Here is a 14,170-nt window from a genome sequence, read left to right as displayed (position 1 = left end):
CCCACAGTCCCTTGGGTGCCCTTCTCAGTGTGGGTCTTTCTGGGCTTGGGCAGAGCCTCCATCCTTCTTCCCTCAGCCCACGTTGCAGCAAGCTGATCTCCTCCTGGAACCCGACCCAGACCACCTTTTTTTTTTTTTTTTGAGAGGGAGATTGAACACAGAGGGAGGGGGAGAAGCAGACTCCCCACTGAGCAGAGAGCCCAGATAATGGGGCTCTATGCAGGGCTCTGTGCGGGGCTCTATGCGGGGCTCATCCCAGGAATCTGGGATCATGATCTGAGTCGAAGGCAGCCGATTAACCAACTGAGCCACCCAGGCGCCCCCTGACCCAGACTTCTAAGGCTGCAGCCTATCTGGTGGCCCTGGGTCGCAGGCCTGTCCTGCCCCCTCAGGGCTGAGGCTAGGGACTGCTCAGAGCTCCAGTATCTTCCCACTATCCCACCCTCTCCCAACGCCCCCCGCCCCCCCGCCACCTGAGGGTAAGTGTGCAAGTCTCTGGGGTGGATAAGCCTGGGTTTCTTCAGAACCTCGTCCCCTCTGGCCTCTGACCTTGCAAGGGGAGAAGAGGCCAGAGAGGGAGTTCAAGTGTACAATGATGTGTGATACAGTTCAAGGTGTGTGATGCAGACACAGAGGGGTGGACAGGGGCTGGTCAGGCCCCACACACAGGCCCAGCCAAGCAGTGGGTATAGACCTGGAGCCCTCAAGTCTTCTGGAATCTGGATTCCTGGCAGCATGTTCTCCTCTTTGCCTCCCCTGGCCCTTCCCCCCTGGTGATCCAGAGGTCATCACAGAGGAGAGACGTGGGTGAGGGACAGAACTTGGAATGAGGTCAATGTGGACGCTGCCACCCCCACCAGTGGACCCACAGGGAGCTGGCAGAAAGAAAGGGGACCACCTCCGGTGGCCCTCTGTGCCTGGCACAGCCTCAAGCTGGACATGCTTCTGTCCCACCCACTGTGTACCCCTCTTGCCCTGGCTGCAGTCTTCCAGGATCTACAGGGTCCTGGTGAAGTGTGGATGACAGTACCTCAGCCCCCGCAAGCCCCTCCAGCTCCCTGGCCCTGCTGCAGGGGGCTGAACGTGGGTGTCAGTTCACCATCAGTGTGCTAGGAGGTGGGGGCCAGTGAGGGCTGCTGCTGGTCTGGGGCTGGGCCTGGAGTGGGGAGCCACAAGTATTCAGTCAGAGCTGGACTCTGCTTCTGCGGCCTCCATCCCTCTCTGGGGGCCACGTCCCTGGGAGTGATGCTAATAGGAGCCCGCCCTTTGCTCTTCTCCCTCTGAGGGCCCAGGGGTCAAGGAGCACAGACTGAAGACCTGGGGGCATGTGTTTATTTAGCAAGCAAGGAGGGGTTCCATCAGAAGGGCACCCTGGGAAGCAGCTGGTGGGCTGTGTGGTGAGAAGGGTCTCCGGGCTCTCTCCTGGTGTCCGGGTCAGTGGAACAGCTGGGCGGCCCTGGGCAGAGGTCAGCGTGAGGGTGATGGGGTGGAGAGAGACGGGGGACACCTAAAAGAGAGTCAGAGGAATAAAGAGGGCAGCAGTGCTGGGCAGGGGGGACAAAGGCAGGCCCGGGACCCCCTCCCACTGCACTCTAGCTCCCATCAGCCCCTTCCTGGGCCATACTCACCGCATACTCATTCATTTATCATCGATGCACTGGTCTGTGGGGGACAGAGTGGTCAGCATGGGCAGGAGTTTGTGGGGGGGGATCCCTGACCTCCAGGGCCCCTGTGCAGCCCCTGGGCTGCCCTGGGCCCCAGCCTGGCCAGCCGCAGAAGATCTGGGGGTTCCCTTCAGGGATGGTGCAGCAGAGGGGTGGATGATGGGGGCAGGGGACAGGGAGAGAAGCCAGAGGACAAGCAGAGCTGGGTGACACCCATTCTCCAGAGGAGGCAGATAAGGCCCAGCCACGTGCCTACTTGGGCACCAGGCCTTCTGCCTGTTTCCCTGCTGAGTCCTGACAGCCCCGGCAGCCTTGGGGAGGCACCTGCCCAGGCCAGGCCACCTGAGCACCTCCCAAGTCAGTGGTGAGCAAGCCCCAGGGCAAAATGGGTGCTAGCCCAGGACAAGCAGACCTGGGTAGAGGGGAACATGGCCAGGCAACTAGGTGGGAAACTTGGACCCGGGCTCTCTGTCAGGGAGGAATCCTTGGGGCCCACATTGCTGGGTGCCCCGCAGACCCCTGGGTGAGTCAGGGTCTTCTTGAACCCAAAGTGGCTCCCAGGGGCTCCAGTGCCTGCAGTAGGGGCCTGAGTCTCCCCTCTCCCCCTTTCCCTCGTGAGGCAACATCAGGCCCGGACAGTCCCCATGTCCCCTTCTCCTCTCCGTCGCTGGCAGTTACCAGTGGGGACAGGGAAGATGATGTGGTCATCGGTGAGGCCCAGGGATTTGGCAAAGCCGGTGAAGTATTCCTTCAGAGCAGTGGGCAGCTGCTTGGTCCTCCCTATGGTCAAGGTGGTCAGTGAGTGGGCAGGCGAATGTTCCATAAATATTGTTGAACATGGGAACGAGGCCTCAGAGCCCTTCCTCGTGACGGGGGTGGGGGTGGGGACGGACCTGCAGGAAGACACCTCACCCACCTCCCAGGGGCTCAGAGTAAAGGGGACCTTGGGGGCTGGGTGGGATGGGCCTCTTTTCCCCCAGCGTGAGCAGGAGCCCGGTCCCAGAAGCGGTAGGTGAGGACCTACCATAGAGGGTGATCTTGAAGTACTCCTGGTTTTTGTAAACTTTCTTGAAGAACACCATGGCAAACTGGTTGTAGTTGGTGGTAATCACCCGCACGGTGTAGCTCTGCACTCCGACGTGACCTGCAGGGTGGCCAGTGAGGGGTCAGCCCGCCCTGGCCCGGTGTGGGAAACGGTTCTTTCCTCCCCAGCCCCCACAGGTCGGCGTCTATGCCCCCTGGAGACCAGCCCCACTCAGGACTCACGCTTAATGTTGCCCAGGGTGAACTGGCCAGGCAAGGAACTTGGGACAAAAGTTCTGATCCAGTGGTCGCAGCGCTGGTTCCTGTGGAAGCAAATGATGGGTGGGTAAGAGGGTGACCGTCCAGCGGCGCCCGGGTGGCTCAGTCGGTTAAGTGTCTGACTCTTGATTTTGGCTCAGGTCCTGATCTCAGGGTCCTGGGATCGAGCCCCGAGTCAGGCTCTGTGCTCAGCACATCGGCTTGAGATTCTCTCTCCCTCTCCCTCTGCCCCTGCGCCAGCTCGGGCGTGCGTGCACACACACACACACACACTCTCTCTCTAATAAATAAATAAAATATTTTTTTAAAAAAGGTGACAGCCCGGGGCACCTGGGTGGCTCAGTGGTTGGGCGTCTGCCTTCGGCTCAGGTCATGATTCCGGGGTCCTGGGATCGAGCCCCGCATAGGGCTCCCTGCTCCGCGGGAAGCCTTCTTCTCCCTCTCCCACTCCCCCTGCTTGTGTTCCCTCTCTTGCTGTGTCTCTGTCAAATAAATAAATAAAATCTTAAAAAAAAAAAAAGGTGACAGCCCACCCTGCTCCGATGGGTCTGGCTTTTCCCCATTGAACCCATCCCTGCCGGTCCCTGCCTGCTCTGTCCTGAGCCACCTGACTCTCCTTCCAGCACCTTACTGTCCTTCCCTCTTTGGGGTCCCCCACCCCCACCCCAGGGATTTGTCCCCTACTCTTATCTTGTGGCTTCCTGCTGTAACCTCTCCTGTGGGGTTCACCCTCCAAGGCTCCACTCTGCTCGATGCCAGGGACTTCCTTAGCTCTTGGGCCAACCCTGACCTCTCACGTGCATCCTATCTGATCTCCCCAAACCTGTCCTTCTTCTGTTCCTTGCACCACAAATGCTCTAGCCTCATCCCCCAAGTGACAGAGTCAGAAACCCATAGGAGCTCGGTAATCCTTGGCTCTCCTCTCTAGGTCCTCATCTGCCCCCGCCCTGGCCATCTCCCACCTGGGACTGACCAGCCTCCCTCTTTCCTCTCCCTGCTGCAGCCAGACCCGCTCGTCACCAGATCCCTTTGGTACTGGTGTCTGAGGACCCTGCCCCTGTGGCCACTGCCCCCCTCTGGGCTGTTCATCAGCCCCTGCTCAGGGCACCCATGTGATGGTTTCCTGAAGGAGTTGGCTCCCTCCTCAAGGCCTAGCCTAGAGACCACCTCTCTGGAAGCCCTTGACGAAGCCTTGGGTGGGATTCCAGGCTGGATCCAGTGACCCTCCTCCCACTCTAGCACAGCCCTGCTCTCTCCGTCTCGTTCCCCTAGGACTGTCTGTGTGTCTGCGCTGAAGTTACCGATAAATGTTGAGCTAGCGAGCGACGGAAGGGATAAATGCCGGGGGATCTGGTACCCAGCAAAAGGATGAATGTCCACCTCAGCTTCAGTCACCCCTCAGCTTTGACATCGGTCTGCCTCTCGGACCCCCAGGACGGTCCCCCCGCCCGGACCCCCTATGCTCCCCCCAGGAGGTGGTGGCTCTCACCTGATCAGGGTGGACGTGACGTTGTAGCTGTGGTCGTCTTTCAGCTTGTAGGTGGTGGTGTACATCTTCAACTGGGCTTGTTTTTCTGTATTAATTGAATTCCCTGCTACACCTATGACGTACCATTTTCCCTGGAACTACAGTGGGGGGCCGATGATAGGCGGAGCCCAGGAACGGCCCCTGGGCGCCCCTACTGCTCCGTCCCTGCAGGTACCTCTAGGCAGCCTGACCAGGAACCAGGAGCTCCTCTAACCGGGCAGCAGGGACCCCGACTGGCCACACGGGCCTGCGCTGATGCAGCCGCAGGAGCTGGGGGCCACCAGGCCAGGAGAGAGCCCTGAGTCTGGCAGGGACAGGATGACCCTCGGCAAGTGGCCAGCTGAAGTCCCTGATCCTGTTTCCTCATCATGCAGGAGGCCTGAAGATGTTCCCACCTTGCAAGAACTGTGGGGATTATGGAAGGGATTGTGGACCTGGGAAGTTCTGCTCAAGTGACCTTCTTGTCAGCAAAGTTGGGGTGGAGATGGGGCCATGGGGTGTGCCTTCCATCAGGGGGCCCAGGGACAGGCTGAGCTGAAGCCTGAGCCCATCCTGCCCTGACACTCTCCCTAAGACTCTGTCTCTCCCACCCTCTGTTCATACTCTGCCCCTCCAGGCCCCTTACCTGGTCATCCTGGAAGTCAGGCTGCAGGGGGATCTTGATCAGAAATGGGGCTGGGATCAACTCTGGGGGAGAGTCCTGGGCCTGAGCCTGCAGGGCCCCCAGCAGGACAAGGCCCAGCCACAGGAGACCTCGGGCCATGACTTCAGGGCTTAGGAAAACTGGTGTGCCAGATGGCAGCTGAAGAGGAGAAGCTAGTGAGAAGGCTGCCCCTGGGGGACCCTATTTATGGTCCCCTGGCCAATGGCTCCCTCCAGGGTGGAGCGAATTTATCCTTTGCCAAATCCAGGAAAGGTGAGGTAATTGCCAGCAACTCAGGCTGAAACATTTGGCAAGCTCTCGGTCCCTTTCCCCCAGGTCAGGATTATGCAAGATGAGGGGCCCGAAGGCCAGGGAGAGGGGGAGGGGGCATTCCCCAGACCTCCACATCTCTGGCAGGGACAAGGACTCCTTTGTGTGTGGTCCATTGTCTCCAATCTGGACAAGTTGTCATCCCTGACCTCTAGGAGCCTCTGCTCAGCCCAAGCCCAGGGTGGGGTAAATGCGGAGAGGCCCCCTTCCTGCACCCGATGAAGGCAGACAACGCTTCGCACCAACAGAGTATGGGCTACTGATGAGGGAACAGAAGGCAAGCTGAGGACAAAGCAGAAGCTGACACCCCACAACCCCCCCACCCATGGGATATATGTGACATTCCTCAGGCACTCCTGGCTGCCCTAAAGCTAAGGAAAGGAAAAACAAATAGTTAACTTCTAGAGATCACAATCCTGCAAGACACGAGTCTCCCTCAGTTTACAAATGTCTTAGCAATCTACAAGAACAAAGCATTTCTATCAATAACCTAGCTTCCAGAAGGAAATGCAGATACAATTAAATGTCCTTATAACCGGGGCGCCTGGGTGGCTCGGTCGGTTAAGCGTCTGCCTTCGGCTCAGGTCATGGTCCCGGAGTCCTGGGATCGAGCCCTGGGATGGAGCCCCGCGTCGGGCTCCCTGCTTGGCGAGAGGCGTGCTTCTCCCTCTCCCACTCCCCCTGCTTGGGTTCCCTCTCTCGCTGTGTCTCTCTCTGTCAAATAAATAAATAAAATCTTAAAAAAAAAAAAAAAATTCTTTCTTGGTCGTCGGCTCTGGACCTCACCCCACTGAACCTCACTTATAATCCAAAACCTCATCACTACCTCCTGGTTCCCTCCAGGAAAGGGGAGGCAGCTGAAAGTGGACCTTCCTGGCAGGGAAGGACAGAGTATGTGCCCTGTGCTCATGGAGCCCAGATCCTGGCCTCCACCCAGGGACCCCACACCAGGCCCTGGCCTCCACCCAGGGACCCCACACCAGGCCCTGGCCCAGGGTGAGATACCCTTCCCCCAGTGAAGGCCTATGGGCTGTGTGCCTCCCCTCCTCCACAGCCCACCAGCAGGGGTGGATCCAGACCTCAGCTGACCCCTAAGGGACTCGGCCCCTCCTGTGGGCCCTGTGGACAGAGACCCCAAGCTGGGCCTCCCAGCCACAAATGAGACAGTTTGACAAATCAGAGCTCTGAGTACGCAGTCCCAGTTCCATCCTGGTCGGGAGACAATGAAGGACATGCCCATGCACTGGGTGAAGCAGGCTGGGGGCTGGGGCCCAGAGCGGGGCTCTCTACCCTGCTGCTCTGGACACCAGGTACTTTGGGTCACAGTGAGTGCAAGGACTCAGCCTCATCCATGAGGCAGCACTGACACCATTTGCTGTCTCTGGCCACAGTCTTGGGCTGTGGAGCCCGGCGGCCTAGACCTGGGCCCCCGGAAGTGTTTCTGTCATGGCTGATCCCAGCTTTGTCCTGGAGGGAAGCGGTTTCCTCATGGGAGCCTGGTTGTCCACGGGAGGCAGTGAAGGGTCCCAGCCCCTGGGCAGTGTCTCCTAGAAGTCACCAGGAGAGCCGCCTGACCTGAGGCGGAACTGAGGGCTCATTGGCCCCTGATGACTTCCGGGGCCTCATTGGCTCTTCTACTTGCTACAGGGGAACCAGCTCCCCTCGTCTGGGCTTTGGGTGGTAGGCCCTGAGGGAAGGGACTCTGGGGGTCCTGAGATGAGGGTTGGGGGCAGCCTCTACCTCCCTGACGCCAGAAAGTCCCCCAGAGGACCCCCGCCCTCTCAGGCCTGTCAGGGTGATGAAAGAGCAGGAAGTGAGGATGAGCAAACTTTGGAGGAATGATGTTGCCACCAAAGCCCACGTGCCCTCTGAAGGTGCCAGTGGCCACCTCTCACCCCTCTCATCGCCACTCACAGCCCCAGGAGCTCCACCTCTGCTTCCCTCTCTGACCTTAAGTTTGCAGTGACTGCTGGATAGGAGGGTGACTGACAGATGGAGCCCCAGTAGGGACGGAGCAGTGTCCCTAACTAGGGAGAGGCAGTGCCTCTCTGTCACTGGACAGAATATTCTAGACTTGAACAGTCATGAGGTAGAGTGGCCAATGCTCCTTTGGTACGAATCCCCCAACCCCTGCTCACCAGGGTACGGAGTGGGGAGGAATTAGGGCCAGGTCTGCAGCCTGAGAAAACCAGGGCCAGTTGCAAGAAGGGAGAAGGCCTGGCTCAGGGGCCCTTGGTAGAATCCTGACCCCCGAGGTGCTGCCCACCGTTGCCCAGCCCAGCCCACCCCTGCCAGTTTTCCCTTCTGTAAAGACAGCTGCGCTGCAGATGCTGTGAGGTGTTGAAAAGAAAACCACAGGCCCAAAATGGATTCACTTATGTTAAGGGCCCTACATCAGCAAGCCAAAACCTAACGCCTACCCCAATTGCAGTTTCAGCCCCCCTGCACCACCCTTCCCCAATGTAACCTTTGACCAGCACCACGAACTTTACGGAGAGCCCCTTCCATTTCCCTTAGAAGGGTGACCTTGGGGGCACCTGGGTGGCTCAGATGGTTGAGCGTCTGCCTTCAGCTCGGGTCATGGTCCCAGGGTCCTGGGATCGAGACCCGAGTTGGGCTCCCTGCTTGGCGGGAAGCCTGCTTCTCCCTCTCCCACTCCCCCTGCTTGTGTTCCCTCTCTCGCTGTGTCTCTCTCTGTCAAATAAATAAATAAAATCTTTAAAAAAAAAAAAAAGGGTGACCTTGCCTAAAACAATGGACTCTTTGATAATAGTTTCCTTTTTCCTGTTCCTTCTCTACCTTTAAAAACCTTTCCTTTTCTGCAGCTCAACAAAGCTCCGTTCTATTTGCTAGATGGGACGCTGCCTGATTCATGACTCATTCAATAAATCCAATTTGATGTTTTAAATTACTCAGCTGAATTTGTGTTTTTTTTTGTTTTTTTGTTTTTGTTTTTTTTGTTTTTTTTTTTTAAAGATTTTATTTATTTATTTGAGACAGAGAGAATGAGACAGAGAGCATGAGAGGGAGGAGGGTCAGAGGGAGAAGCAGACTCCCCGCCGAGCAGGGAGCCCGACGCGGGACTCGATCCCGGGACTCCAGGATCATGACCCGAGCTGAAGGCAGTCGCTTAACCAACTGAGCCACCCAGGCGCCCCTGTTTTTGTTTTTTTAAAGATTTTATTTATTTATTTGACAGAGACAGACACGGCGAGAGAGGGAACACAAGCAGGGGGAGTGGGAGAAGGAGAAGCAGGCTTCCCTGCTGAGCAGGGAGCCCGATGTGGGGCTCTATCCCAGGACTCCAGGATCATGACCTGAGCCGAAGGCAGTCGCTTAACCAACTGAGCCACCCAGGCGCCCTGAATTTGTGTTGTTTAACAGAAGTCAGGCACACACAGGGGGTGGCGTCTCTACCTGAGGCCACCTCGGAGTTTCTGAGCAAACCCGGTCTTCTTGTGGTGCTGATTCCAGGCCTGTCCCGGGCCCACCGGCCTTATCTGTCTGTTCTTATCTTTGCATGGGCTCAGCATCAGCTGACAGCTGGTGATAGCCACCTCATCGCCCCTTCCTTACCTAGCTGCCTCGCCCCTCTGCTGACCCAGCCCAGGAGCCGAGGGAGGGGTCAGAGTGAAGGGGACGAGGCCTGTCCACGGATTTGAGGCTGAGCAGCATGCTGTGTCCCAGCCATACTTTGTGGGGATCCAAGGACGGTCATGGCCATGGCTACCGCAGAGATCAGGCCAAGCTGTGGCCAATCCTAGCCAACAAGATGTGGGTGCTGGGCTGTTTGGAGCTGGAGGGGAGGGGACCAGCTGGGTGTGCCCGCTGCATTGGGCCTTAGGAAGGGAGGAGTTCTGCAGGGCTGTGGGGGGAGGGTAAGGTCAAGATGTCCACCCACTTCATGCAAGCTGCATGTGGCTTCTATGTGCAGGGGTGGAGGAAATGCCGAGAACATGCACCAAACCCTCTGCAGAGGCCAGAGGATACAGGGCACAGGTCTGGGTGGCTTTCTCTGGGCCCAGGCTCCTTCAGGTTTTGGGTGGGCACTGGCCTCCCCCCAGGTCAGTGCAGCTGCAAGCGTCCCTCCCGAATTGCTTAGCCGGGTCTGCCAGGACTGGACTGTCCCATGGCTCCTTGTTCTCTGCCCATACACCTTGGTCCCTGAGCCCTGGCCTGAATGCTTGTGTCATACCCGCCCCCCATTCCTATGTTGAAAGCTGATCCTCATGCAGTAGTATTTGGAGGGGGAGACCTTTGGGAGGTGATTAGATAATGAGGGTGCAGCCCTTGTGAATGGGATTAGTGCCTTTATAAGAGACCCCGGAGACCTCCCTCACCCTTTCCACCTCGTAAGGACAGTGAGAAGGCAGCCACCTATGAACCAGGAACCAGGCGCTCACCAGACACTGAATCTGCCAGTGCCTTGACCTTGGACTTCCCAGCCTCCAGAACTGTGAGAAATAAATTAAAACAATTCTTTTTTATTTGAGTATAGTTGACATACAATGTTACATGAGTTTCAGGTGTACGACATAGTGATTCAACTTCTAGTGATGCTTTGCCTCCCACAAGTGTATCTACCTTCTGTCGCGTGCGATATCATGGACTATATTCCCCAAGATGCACATGAGAAATAAATTTCTGTTGTTTATAAGCCATCTAGTCTGTGGTATTCTGTCACAGACTGAGATAGCTACCTCCCCACACTGCTGGATCCCCCCATCCTGGGCCACCTCCCCCTCCCCCACCCCTCTGGAGACCCCTGTCTTGGGCCACCTCTTCCTCCACGTCCTTAGGTCCCTTGACTCAGCCATACCCTTGACCTCTCCAGAGCATCCTCTCCGAAGAGTGAATTTCCTACTTTTAGCATCTTCTGGATAGGCTGTTTATTTCCCAAATCATCAAACTACTGCAACAAATCACCACAAACCTTTGGCTTAAATTAACACATTCTGAAGGCCAAAAGTCAAAAATCAGAAGTTCACTGTGCCAAAATCAAGGTGTGGGCAAGGCCACACTCCCTCCGGATGTTCTAGGTGATTGTTCCTCACCTCTCCTAGCTTCTGGTGGCTGCTGGCATTCCTCAGCTTGTGGCCCCACTGCTCCAACATCTGCCTTCACCTTCCCTTCTCCTCTCTGTGTGTGTGATCTCACACTTGTGATGACACGCATGGCCCACCCGGGTAATCTGGGATGCCCTCCTCCTGTCAAAATCGCAACTCACTTAAAAGGTGGAATAACAAGAGGCAAAGAAAGGAGAGGAAAAAAAAAGGAGAAGAAAACGAAGGGAAAGACCAATCATTAGTTTTGAATATTTGCCTTCTACTATTAAAATACTGGTGAGTGTGAGAATAATTTTCTTTTCTTAGAAATTTGAAAACTGAATGCACTCTGTCAGATAATGAATCAGGAATTAGAACGTTGTCAGTCTTCAAGAAAGGAAAAAAATCTGGGCCATACCAAGAAAAAAATAGCTTGTTCTGTCTGCTTTTGGAGAGAGTAACGTACACATTTAATTTATACACTTTGAAAATCAGATATTAGTACATTAACCATTAAGACATTTTTAAAAAGTAGTAATAAGGCCAAAAAAATCTTGAACTTAATCACATCTGCGAAAACTCCTTTTCCCAATAAAGCTGTATTTACAGGTTCCAGGAACTAGGACATGCATATATCTTTGGGGGGGCCATTTTTCAGTCTGCCATAGTCCCCTCGATCCATACAGACCCTTTCTTCCCACACCCGGGGCCCCACCTGTTGTGTGCCCCATACCACAAATCTGCTCACAAAGGGACGTGGGTTCATTTCAGGAGGGGCCCGGGGTTCTGGGTGGCCTGGCCTGTGTGGGCAGCTGCAGCCGGGCTGCTCAGAGAGCTCCTAGCCTCCCCAGGGGAGGGGTATCAAAGCTCTGCTCTGGTATCAAAGCTCTGCTCTGTCCCAGGCAGGGCTTCCGGGTGCCCTGGAAGGCGCTGTGGCTGCGTGTGGGAGCCTTGGCCTTCTCCTGGTGTCTCCTCCTTGTTCTGCCTCACGACGCTCCCCTTCTTGCATGGCTAAGGGTCCCCACAGGCTCCCAAGTGCACACCAAGCGGTCCCTGTTGGGGGGGGTGGGAGGCTTGTGCCATATTAGGAGCAGTGGGAAAGAGGCCTCCCAAAGGGTCTTGCCAAATATTCAAGGGCCTTGGGGTCCTTCCCTTCCCTGACCAGAGCCTCTCCCCTTCTATCTATGAATTATCCCCACTAGGAACAGAGTGGGAGGGAGCTGCTTCCTCCAGCTCCTGCCCAGGGAAGCCTATTTTAGAGTCATGGGGAAGGTGGAGGGCTGACTTCTGAACCTTGGAGATTATAGACTAGAGTCAGACTACTGCCAAGAAAAGTTAAGGGGCTGGCTGGCTCAGCCCCTGCTGGAGAGCAGAGAGGGGGCTGCCGCCCCACAAGGGTGGGCAAGGAGGGGTGACTGATCTTCCTGTGATCTCCCTGTAGCCCGAGTGGACTTTGAGCAGGATCTATTTGAAAAGCAAAGCAATCTCGTGGGGCACCTGGGTGGCTCAGGTCATGGTCTCAGGGTCCTGGGATCCAGCCCCAGTTGGGCTTTCTGCTCAGTGGGGAGTCTGCTTCTCCCTCTCACTCTCCCTCTCTCTCAAATAAATAAATAAAATCTTAAAAAAAAAAAAAGCAATCCTGGCTGAACAGCAGCCTGGACATTTTTTTTTTTTTTAAGATTTTATTTATTTATTTGACAGAGAGAGAGACACAGCAAGAGAGGGAACACAAGAGGGGGAGTGGGAAAGGGAGAAGCAGGCTTCCCGTCAAGCAGGGAGCCCGATGCGGGACTCGATCCCAGGACCCTGAGATCATGACTTGAGCCGAGGGCAGTCGCTTAACCAACTGAGCCACCCAGGCGCCCCCAGCCTAGACATTTTGAAGAGCGCTCCCTCTGCAAGACAACCAGATGTAGAGTGAAGCACACATTGAATATCTGGCTGGGCTCACAACAAACAAGGCCCATGCGTAGTCTTAAGTGTGTGCTTTAGAATAGGGAAAGGCTGCAAAGGCATGAGCAAAGTGTCCTGAGTAAAAGTTTAGAAAAGAAACCATAGAATAAATGCAAAGAAAACAGAATGAGAAGGGGAAGAGCAGAAATTAAGAAAAGAGAAACAAAGATACAAACAGAATATCAAAGTCAAAAGCTGAAGTCCCCTGGGCATTAAGCAGGGCTCTTTGCTCAATGCTGGCCAGAAACAGGAGGCCCCCCGCTGTAATGAATGAAGAAAGAAGCAGTGTAGGAACCAAGGGCAGTGAGCCTGCCCTAATATCCTGCCTAATCTTGACCAAGAGGACCAAAGGAAAATTCTGCCAAGTATTTCAGTGGAGGTGCTGGTCATTGGGTTTCCATCCTATGTTTGAAAGGTGGGGCAGTTGCCAGGTGCACAAAAAATAGGAGTCTCTAGGGCACAAGCCTCTCTAGCCTCCAGCTTCTCCCCATTCATTCATTTCCCCCCAAATCCTGACACATCTCAATGCAGGACACACTAATCATTATTCTTATTTTACAGATATGGAAACAGGCTGGAAAAGGTGAAAAACAGCTGATGGTTCTCTCTCCACATCCCTCCCTTCGACACCTACCCCAACCCCCCGAAGTGCTGGGCAGGCAACAGGCTGCTCTGTAAGCAGGTCACATTCGCCAAGGCTCCCGGTCACACCAGCAAAGGTGGCAGGAGATGCTGACTCAGCAGGGCGGGTTCGCCCACCCAGACAGCCCCTCCTGCTAAGCCGAGACGGCCCACCCGCCCCACCCCCTCAGGAGCCCCCGGCTCCACAGGGGCTGCAGGAAATGGCTGCAGCAAATGCCAAAAGGCGAGTGATCCCAAAGCGGCCTCAGTTTCCCCATCTGTAAAACGGGGCCGGTTGCCCGCAGCTCTTCGATGCTGCGGTTTCCAGGGACCACTCGCAGGTGCTCGCCTTAAATCCCCGGCCGGCGCCTGTAGCCGCAACGCACGCAGGGGCGAGGGGTGGGAGGGCTCTGCGGTCCCTTCCAAGCCCCCAGCCCGGCCCCGCTTCCCCTTTCCAGGAGGGCAGCCCTAAGAAAGCAAAGGGCGCTTTAGCAGCCCCTCTGGGTCACCTGCTTCCCCGAAGCCGTCGTCCTCGCCTTCCGCGCCCGCCTCCACCGGCACGCCCAGGTCACCGTTGGGGCCCGACATTGAGGGCGAGGGCGCCGCGAGGGCCGAGCGACGATGCAAGGCGGCGACCGTCGCACTGACAGCGGGCGCCTGGCGGAAGGTGGAGGCGGCGGAAAGAACGCGGGGCGAGTGGAGTGGCACCGAGAGGATGAACGCCAAGGGACCGGGGGGGGGGGGGGGGTCCGCCGGACGCAAGCCCCGCCCCCACCCGTGAGGTCCCGCCCACCACGCCCGGAGCTCCGTCCCTACCGCAGTCCTGCTCTCGCGTTCTCTCCCGCGAGCCCAGCTCTGTCCCCGCCCCGCCGTCAGACTCCGCCTCTCCCCGCCCACAACCTGACCCGTCTTTGAATCTCCGCCTACTACCCGAGCCCCGCTCCTTTCCCGGCCTCCGAGAGGGGCCATCCGGGGCTGCCCGCCGAGAAGCCTAGGTGTTGGGGGCCTGTGTCCTCAGCTCCGGCGAGCAAGCCCGGCAGAGGGGCGGGACAGCCTGGCACCTCCGCTCTGCGCATCCTGCCGC

At 56.7% G+C, this 14,170-nt stretch overlaps 1 protein-coding gene across 1 annotated transcript; it reads right to left on the bottom strand.

Moving 5' to 3' along the window:
• Window positions 1-1,317: 1,317 nt before the first annotated feature.
• LCN2 (lipocalin 2) lies at window positions 1,318-13,923 on the bottom strand. Its single transcript, XM_021691587.1, has 8 exons — window positions 13,903-13,923; window positions 5,120-5,296; window positions 4,456-4,592; window positions 2,931-3,010; window positions 2,689-2,808; window positions 2,343-2,444; window positions 1,629-1,662; window positions 1,318-1,507 (listed from the first exon to the last, which is right to left on the bottom strand). Exons 2-7 carry the CDS (start codon window positions 5,255-5,257, stop codon window positions 1,640-1,642), a joined length of 600 nt encoding a protein of 199 aa, XP_021547262.1. The 5' UTR covers window positions 5,258-5,296; window positions 13,903-13,923; the 3' UTR covers window positions 1,318-1,507; window positions 1,629-1,639.
• Between the last annotated feature and the right edge of the window lie 247 nt (window positions 13,924-14,170).

This window comes from Neomonachus schauinslandi, chromosome 13 (assembly GCF_002201575.2).
Source record: "Neomonachus schauinslandi chromosome 13, ASM220157v2, whole genome shotgun sequence".
Lineage (NCBI taxonomy): Eukaryota > Metazoa > Chordata > Mammalia > Carnivora > Phocidae > Neomonachus > Neomonachus schauinslandi.
Note: the sequence above shows the minus strand (reverse complement) of the source record. Positions and strands in the feature narration are given on the sequence as shown.

Excerpts from the sequence above, each read along its gene's own strand:
- LCN2 (XM_021691587.1), bottom strand. The coding sequence starts at position 5,257 with ATGGCCCGAGGTCTCCTGTGGCTGGGCCTTGTCCTGCTGGGGGCCCTG. Across the intron at positions 2,445-2,688 it reads CTTCAAGATCACCCTCTATG|GGAGGACCAAGCAGCTGCCC; the intron begins GTAGGTCCTCAC and ends CCTTGACCATAG. Across the intron at positions 1,663-2,342 it reads CATCTTCCCTGTCCCCACTG|ACCAGTGCATCGATGATAAA; the intron begins GTAACTGCCAGC and ends TGTCCCCCACAG.